Raw genomic sequence first — 9508 nt, forward strand, 5'->3', positions numbered from 1 at the left:
AGCATGATTCCCGAACTTGTCTCTAATCGAGCATGTGTGGGATATGGTGGGGCAAGAAGTGACTCTTGCGACTCATCAGCCAACAACTTGTACAAAACTATGGGAACAGGTAGAGCGGGCATCGCATAATGTATCCTAGAACAGTATTCACCATCTGTATGATCAACTGAATGCCAGAGTCAGTGCCTGAATTGTCACCCATGGAGGCTACACCACATACTAATGTGGGTGTTTCAGCATGGGTTGATATGTGATACCTCAGAACAACTTGTGCTATTATGTGTAAATGTAATTATTTCATATACTCCATATCCACTGTTGCAACCATGAATCTTGAGTGAATCGAAAGCCTCTAAAAGGGCTACATCTTTTTTTGGCAATATATGACATTTAAATCATGTGATATTTGAAAGTGATGTAGTTGGAATTGAAGCAGCTGTGTAATGTACTCTATAGATGAATATCTTAACAGGCACTGTTAGACAAGCTTAAGTAAAAATGTCTGTTAGATTTCAGTTTTGACGGCACTCGATCACAGCAGTCAAGATTAGGTATTTGTGTATGATAAATTTATTAAAAGTGCATAACTGTGTTTCATTGTGGTAGAATGTAACAATATTGTGAAAAGAAAAGTTGCTACTTAACATATAGTGGAGATACTGATTGGCAGATAGGCACAACGAAAAAACTGTCGCAATATCAGCTTTCAGCCAACAAGGCCTTTGTCGAAAATGGGTGATACACACTCGCACACAAACACATAACTCTCACACACGACTGCAGCCTCTGGCAGCTGAAGCCATACTGCCAGGAATAGCAACAGTGCATGATGGGAATGGCAACTTGGGTGGAGGCTGGGGCAGGGAGGGGGAAGGATAGCAGGATAAGGGTGGGGGACAGTGAAGTGCTGCTGGGGTTTATGCAAGGACAAGATGGAGAGAGGGTAGGCAGCTAGGTGCAGTCGGGAGGTTAGATGGAGGGCAGGGGAGGGAGTTGAAGAGTTAGCAGAAAAGGAGAGTAGTAAAAAGACTGGGTGCACTGATAGAATGAGGGCTGTGTAGTGCTGGAATGGGAACAGGGAAGGGGCCAGATGGGTGAGAAAAATGACTAACAAAAGTTGAGGCGAGGAGGGTTATGGGAACGTAGGATACATTGCAGATAGGGTTTGTACCTGCACAATACAGGAAAGCTGGTGTTGGTGGGAAAGATCCATATGACACACGGACTGTAAAACAGTCATTGAAATGAAGAGTGTCGTGTTGGGCAGCAATGCTCCGCAACAGGTGGTCCACTTGTTTCTTGGCCACAGTTTGTTGGTGGCTGTTCATGTGGACAGACACAGCTTGTTGGTTGTCATTCCCACATAGAATGCAGTACAGTGGTTTCAGCTTAGCTTTTAGATTACGTGACTGGTTTCATAGGCAGCCCTGCCTTTGATGGAATAGGTGATGTTTATGAACAGACTGGAGTAGATGGTGGTGCAAGAAGGCATGGGACAGGTATTTCGTCTAGGTCTATTACAGGGATATGAGCCATGAGGTAAGGCAGGGAGCAGTGGTTGCATTGTGATGGACGAGTATATGGTGCAGGTTTGGTGGATGGCAGAATACGTGTGGGAGGGGTGGGAAGGATAGCAGGCAGGACATTTCTCATTTCTGTGCATAACGAGAGGTAGTCGAAGCCCTGGCGGAGAATGAAATTCAGTTGCTCCAGTCCTGGGTGGTACTGAGTTAAGAAGACAATGCTCCTCTGTGGCTGAATGGTGAGACTTTTAGAGGCTGTAGGAAACTGGAAAGATAAGGCATAGGATATTTGTTTTTGTACAAGGTTGGGAGGGTAGTTAAGGTTTTTGAAGGCCACAGTGAGACCCTCGGTATATTTTGAGAGGGACCGCTGGTCACTGAAGATGTGATGACCATGGATGGCCAAGCTGTATAGAAGGGACTTCTTGGTATGGAATGGGTGGCAGCTGTCGAAGTGGATGTATTGCATGTGCTTAGTAGGTTTGCTATGGACAGAGGTACTGATGTAGCCATCTTTGAAGTGGAGGTCAACATCTAGGAATATGGTTTGTTGGGTTGAGTAGGTCCAGGTGAAGCAAATGGGGGAGAAGCTGTTGAGGATCTGGACAAAAGTTGATAGGGTGTCCTCACCCTCAATCCAAATCACAAAGATGTCAACAATAAATCTGAATCAGGTGAGGGGTTTAGGATTGTGGGTGTTTAGGAAGGATTCCTCTAGATGGCCCATGAATAGGTTGGCCTAGGATGGTGCCATGCGAGTGCCCATGGCTGTATCCCAGTTTTGTTGGAATATAATGCCTTCAAAGGAGAAGTAATTGTGGGTGAGAATATAGTTGGTCTTGGTGACTAGGAAGGAGGTTGTTGGTTTGGAACCCATCAAGCATTGGGAAAAGTAGTGTTCAGTAGCAGTAAGGACGTGGGCATTAGGGATGTTAGTGTAAAGGGAGGTGGCATCAATAGTGGGGGGCAGGGCATCGTGTGGTAAAGGGACAGGAACTGTGGGGAGTCAGTCGATGGGGGAAATGGTTGGTATCTTGTCTATAGGAGGGTAGGTCTACGAAGGCAGAGGTTCTCTCAGTGGGGGCACAGTAACTGGCCACAATGATGTGCCCTGGTTGGTTGGGGTTATGGACTTTAGGAAGCATGTAAAAGGTAGTAGCGCAGGGAGTGGTAGAGGTGAGTAGAGAGATGGACTACGGGGAGAGGTTCTGGGGTGGGCCTAAGGATTTGAGTAGTGACTGGAAATCCTGCTGGATTTGTGGAATGAGGTCACTGTGGCAAGGTTTGTAGGTGGATGTATCTGTCTGCTGGTGAAGTCTTTCTGCCAGGAATCCTTGCGGATCAAATCAACATTGGTGGAGCCTTTGTCTGCAGGTAGAATCATAAGTTCAGGATAAGTTTTTAGATGGTGGACTGGTTCTTTCTGCAGATGTAAGTTTAGTTTACATGTTGAGGAATTTGGGGACTGATGGTGAGGCAAGGTTTGAGGTTAAGAAATTCTGGAAAGTTAACAGGGTGATTTGGAGCAGTGCGTGTGGATCACAGTTGGATGGAGGATGAACTGAGTCAGGCAGGATTCAACATTGGTCTTTGGTTTAAGTCTAATTGGTAGGCTGGTGGCAAAAAGTTTTCCACTGTAGGGAGAGGGAGAAGTCCTGCATGATTGAATTTAGGAGTGGGGCGAAAGGTGAGGCCTTTTGAAAGGACTGGTATTTCTGTGGGGCTAAGGCTTCTGGAGGAAAGGTTCATAATTGTGATTTGGGTCTGTTTAGATTGTGGATTCTATGAGGTGGTGGGAGGGAGTTTTGGAGGAGTAGCAGGACTGCGAGACAAGATTTGTCAGCTATGAGGGGACATGGGGAAGGTTTGGAGGTCATTGTAGAGGGGTGGACAGTAGTACTCCAAAGTGGGAGTAGTAAGTGAGCAGGGTGAAGGGTTTTTTTGAGATCGTTGTGTATGTTGCTCTAGTTCCTGGAGGGCAAGAGTTTCAGTGCGTGTTATGGGTTCCAGGAATTTTGGATTGCATAGCAGGAGAAATTTATGGATGGAGAGAAGGTATTGCGAGAAGGTTTCGGCTTAGTTGATATGGTTTTGCTGGATCATGCTGGCGAGGGCTAAGAAATGCAGAATCTGAACAGATGGAGATCATTGTGGAAAAAGGGATGGCAGCCAGAGATGGATAATTTGATGGTATGGCCATTTGGGGAATTCCATGAACCAAGCAACAAAGTAGGAACGGTAAGTGGTATGGTGCTCTGGCTAGGGATAAGGAAACTTTTCTGTATTGGCACAGATTAAAGGAGCAATGCTCCAAGATGGTGGGGAAAAATGCAAAAAATTATATAAATAATATAGGATTACATCCAAAAAAATTTGTAAAAATACACCCAAATATGTGAGAAGGAAGAAACAGACAAAAATGGGGGAAACGAGATAGCAAAAGGTGAACACTCACTAAAATTGTCATGAATTCACAGTAAGATCAAAGATAAGATACAAATAATAATAATAATAAAATATTTTACTGTGTGTAGCAGATCTGAGGGAGGATAAGCATGAAGAAGGGGGACGGCAGATTTGACTGGATGAGGTGAAATTACTGGGAGCGGACTAGGATAGAACGAAGGAGGAGTGGGGGGTAGGTAGTGGTTTGTAGGATGAGAGATAAGATCATGTGGCACCAAAACGTTGCAGGAAATAACATGTGAAAATACAGGAGAGTGACGCAGGGAGAGTGATTAATTTGAAGGTATAGAATTAATGATATTGGTGGGAGTAATGTGGGACATGAAATGCTGCACCAACAATCAGCATGGTCTTTTAGCTGTGTGGTTTGTAATGCAACAAGAGAAACATAAGAAAGAAGAGAAAAAAAGGGCAGACGTTGCGCATAGCAATGCATTAGATAATAGTAACAAAGGAAAACAGCAGTGGGTTAGGATCGAAGAAAAGCTATCAGGCAAAAATCAAACAGCGGGAAATCCTGGATGCAATGTAACGATATTATGAAAATAAAAATTGTTCTACACAACATACTTGTCCATCCTTACACAACCTCTTCTCTCAACCCCTTACCTCATGACCTGTAATAGACCCAGATGCAAGACCTGTCCCACACATCCTCCCACCAACACCACCACCACCACCACCACCACCACCACCACCACCTACTCCTGTCTTGTCACAAACATCGCCTATCCCATCAAAGGCAGGGCTACTTGTGAAACCAGTCACATAATCTGCAAGCTAAGATGGAACCACTGTGGTGCAATCTATGTGGGCACGAGTACCAACAAGTTGTATGTCTGCATGAAGGGCCTTCGACAAACTGTGGCAAAGAAGCAAGTGGCTTCCTTTCAATGACTGCTTCACAACCAGTGCCATATGGTTGCTTCCCACCAACACTAGCTTTTCTGGATTGTGCAGATGGGAATTCCCCCTGAAATATATCCTACGTTCCCGTAACCATCTTGGCCTCAACTTACGTTAATTATTTTTCTCACCCATCCAACCCCTTCCCTGTTCCTATTCCAGCACTATACCACCCTTATTCCACCAACGCACCCAGTCTTTTCACTTCTCACCTTTTCCGCTGCCCCCACCGCCCAGCCCCACCTCTCCACTGCCCTCCGTCTAACCTCCTGGCAGCACCTAGCTGTTCTACACTCTCTCACCTCATCCTTGCATGCTCCCCAACAGCACTTCACTGTCCCCCACGCCTACCCTGCTATTCTTCCCTCTCCCTGCCCCAGCGTCCTCCTTACTCCCATCCAGTTGCCACTCCCACCATACCCTGCTGCTGTTGCTCACCCTTGTTGGCCGAAAGCTGTCATTGTGACAATCTTTTTGTTATGCCTATGTGTAACTCAGCATCTCTGCTATACTGTTTCGTTCTGAATATTTACCTGTTTTGACAGTCTTCTGACAGATGATCAGGGCAGTGAGTATTATTTTCTGTTGTTTTATGTTTTTTATGTTATGATTTCTGATGTATTCTACACCCACAAGAATTATTTCATTTTTGGGTCTATGGAATGAAAACTGAATCTAATCTAATCTAAAGAATCACCACAGTATTCATTAATAGAGCTCTAGAGAACCTGTATCAGATGGCTGAGCACGGCTGTCAGTGCTTCAGCACTTGCCAGTATGAGACTGCTATTTGTAGTTTGATTCTACACTGTTGATGTATACACATAGCGATCATTGCTATTTAGGTAGAGTATATCAAAACCATCTGTGACCAGTGTGTTAATTTCATGTAATACCATACTGATAAATAAAGTAATTATTTTTACTTTGATATCTAAAATTTGTGTGTGAATGCTTTTTTTTCCCTGTACAACAGGTTACCTGCCAGAGCATCATCGAAGCTCCCTGTGATCTCAACTGTGTTGGACTCTGATAATGAATCATTACACCTTGGCAGTGAATCAAGCATGACCTAAAAATATTGTGTCAATAACACACAGTCTGCAGAAACCAGAATACTTTAGTTGGTTTTAGTGACTAGCTCAATTGTATTACAGGGAGAGAGAGACTGGCTAGATGGGAGGGGGGGGGGGAGGGGGGAGGAGTAATAAGCACATTCCCATTTGTAACTCCCAACATACTAGAATGATTCAGTACAATTCTTGCAAAATAAAATAACTGTGCACTGATAGCTGATTTGTTTTAGAAACACAATGATATCGTTCTTTTATGTAATTCATAAAAACAGTGCACAATGATGTCACCAGTTGCCATGAGCAAAATCTTTTATTGTGTGTTTTCTTTCTGTGACACTTCTCTGTTCGTTTCTCGTTTTATTTATTTATTTATTTATTTATATATTTATTTATTTTGTCAGTCTTAACAAAGAGAAGTGTTTGGAGAAATGTTGTTGGGGTAATTGTTTTTGTCATTTTAGCAAATTAAGGAAATTTGGGGTGCCCATAAAAGTGTACCAATAATAAATTTTAATATTATCAGCTGTAAGCATTGTAGAGTGTTCACTAATAAGTCACAATTAAAGAGTAACTCGGACAGTTATAGATAAGCACATGTGTGAGTACTGCTTTGTTGTTTTCCCATGTACATTGCCACATATGCAAACTTCCTGAGCATAAAGCATTTTGTGTTCTGCAGTTGAGTATGTAATTTTAGTTCAAAGTGCATTTCATTTAAAGTTAAATTGTGGTCTCTCATATGTCAAAAATATCTGCCGATGTTGTAGTCAATTCAAATGGCAGGGTGTGCACGTAAAAGGAAAAGTGATGAGACCACTTTTCATGTAAGTAGGAAGGTAAATAGCAACAGTGTTCATATCTTGTGATCAGAACATCCTCATTAACCTGTACAAAATCAAAGAGATTCCCCAAAACTAAACATTTTCTGCACTTTGTCCTGAAGTCATGTGTGCAGAAATTTTTTTTCGCTGAAGCTACCGTAACGGGTGGCTTGTTTGGATATGTTGCTAGAATGATTTGTTTCCCATTTAGGAGGTGAAACTGAAATCTTCATTTGCCAACAAGCTGTAGCCTCTCCCTATTAGCATCTCTTCATATGAGAGTGGTTAAAATTCAGAATCCCTGACCACTGGATTGTTTGTAATGGTCAATAAGACAGTGTGTTTTTCTGTTGGCTTCCACATTCACCCTACATCACACAATGCAGTTTTTTCCTTTGAAGCTTTATAGTAGATCATGTCTACATTCAGCCACTACCTAATGATTTGCTAGTGTTGAACCACAGAACTGAAGAGGGTATTGCTTCCATTAATCCGAACAAGTTAACCAACGTGTGGGAAGAACTGGATTTTATATTGAACATGTTCCATGTAATTAAAGGTGCATATATTGAACATTTGGAAAAAAAAAACTTGTTTAGTTTACCTTCAATGTGATGTATGCTTTGTTGTAAATAGTCTAAATTAAAGTGTTTTAATATACCACTGAAACTGGAACATTCTTTAATGAACACCCTGTACAGTAATTACCATGTCTCAGATAAAAATTCTGGCAGTTAACTAATAAATATTACTGGCAGAAGTAAAGCTGTGAGGACGGGTCATGAGTTGTGCTCGGATAGCTCAGTTGGTAGAGAACTTCCCCATGAAAAGCAAAGGTCCTGGGGTTCGAGTCCCAGCCTGGCACACAGTTTTAATCTGTCAGGAAGTTTCAGTCTTACGAATGGTTTGAAAACAAGCAATATAACTTCTTGTGAGCTCCCTAGTAGTCCTGATATGACTGAGGAAGAGCACATAGGCAGCTTTTGTTTAATGCACAACCACTTTTACCTTAATTACCATGAGAATTGTTTGGAAGTATTTTAGCATTGTGTAAATGCAGCTAAAGAGCTTTCAGGTGTATTTTGTCAATTCAACCTGTTTTTGAGAATAGGATAGAATGGGAGACATGCTCGGATTTGAATAGGTGTCCAGACAGGAATATAAATAACATGGCTTTTAGGCAAGGTCCTTCTTTAGATAAGTTTTCAAAATATTGTATGAATTGGGTAATCTCAGTAGATTAATAATGATAACTAAGTCCAAGGTTGTATGTTTTAAAAAAGTTATGGTTAATTGCATATCTTTATCAACACATAAGCAGATAATTGATTTGCAAAGAAATTTGCAGAAATAAATGGAGTATTATTTAAATCTGTGAAAATTGTGTGTGCAGTAAAGCTTTCATAGTTGTTGAACACTTGTTCAGGCATTCACTTATATATCTACTCATCTAAACAGCACACAAGTGTAAAGTACTGAAGTGCCATGTCTTCACAAAAATACTTTTGCTGAACCACATAAAAAGGTTCTGTATATATTTAAACCAACTTAAAAACCACATACAAATAAAGCCTATAAAACATCTCAGAAACAGTTATGAAAAACAATTAAATTCATTAAATGCTGCTGTAAGTCTAAGAAACAAAAAGTTTTGAGTATTAAATTACGTGACCATATTACTGCCAAAACTACTAACCTAAACTTTTACATTGAATGACCTAGCTCCTGCCTCCTTGAGCACACAGAGCGACAGCATGCTGACATTCAGGCTTAAATGTAACTGTCAACTTAACCATGTAAATAAAACAGAAAGAAACTTCCACATGGGAAAAATATATTTTAAAATTAAAGATTCCAAGACTTACCAAGCGGGAAAGCGCCGGCAGACAGGCACATGAACAAAACACACAAACACACACACAGAATTACAAGCTTTCGCAACTGGCAGTTGCTTCGTCAGGAAGGAAGGAAGGAGAGGGAAAAATGAAAGGGTGTGGGTTTTAAGGGAGAGGGTAAGGAGTCATTCCAATCCCGGGAGCGGAAAGACTTCCCTTAGGGGAAAAAAAGGACAGGTGTACACTCGCACGCACACACACACACACACATATCCATCCGCACATACACAGACACAAGCAGACATATTTAAAGGCAAAGAGTTAAGGGCAGAGATGTCAGTCGAGGCGGAAGTACAGAGGCAAAGAAGTTGTTGAAAGACAGGTGAGGTATGAGCGGCGGCAACTTGAAATTAGCGGAGGTTGAGGCCTGGCGGATATCGAGAAGAGAGGATATACTGAAGGGCGAGTTCCCATCTCCGGAGTTCGGATAGGTTGGTGTTGGTGGGAAGTATCCAGATAACTCGGACGGTGTAACACTGTGCCAAGATGTGCTGGCCGTGCATCAAGGCATGTTTAGCCACAGGGTGATCCTCATTACCAACAAACACTGTCTGCCTGTGTCCATTCATGCGAATGGACAGTTTGTTGCTGGTCATTCCCACATAGAAAGCATCACAGTGCAGGCAGGTCAGTTGGTAAATCACGTGGGTGCTTTCACATGTGGCTCTCCCTTTGATTGTGTACACCTTCCGGGTTACAGGACTGGAGTAGGTGGTGGTGGGAGGGTGCATAGGACAGGTTTTACACCGGGGGCGGTTGCAAGGGTAGGAGCCAGAGGGTAGGGGAGGTGGTTTGGGGATTTCATAGGGATGAACCAAGAG

The 9508-nt window shown here is 42.4% G+C and overlaps 1 protein-coding gene across 1 annotated transcript in view; it reads left to right on the plus strand.

Annotated features, from left to right (window-relative positions):
- The window catches only part of LOC126360830 (dentin sialophosphoprotein-like), an 89964-nt gene extending 81383 nt beyond the window's left edge, over positions 1-8581 (plus strand). Inside the window, exon 7 of the mRNA XM_050007742.1 lies at positions 5872-8581. Coding sequence (XP_049863699.1) covers positions 5872-5971 — 100 coding nt within the window. The 3' untranslated portion in view covers positions 5972-8581. The remainder of the gene's footprint in view (positions 1-5871) is intronic.
- Positions 8582-9508: the final 927 nt, after the last annotated feature.

Source organism: Schistocerca gregaria, chromosome 1, assembly GCF_023897955.1.
Source record: "Schistocerca gregaria isolate iqSchGreg1 chromosome 1, iqSchGreg1.2, whole genome shotgun sequence".
In the NCBI taxonomy this organism is placed as follows: Eukaryota; Metazoa; Arthropoda; class Insecta; order Orthoptera; family Acrididae; genus Schistocerca; species Schistocerca gregaria.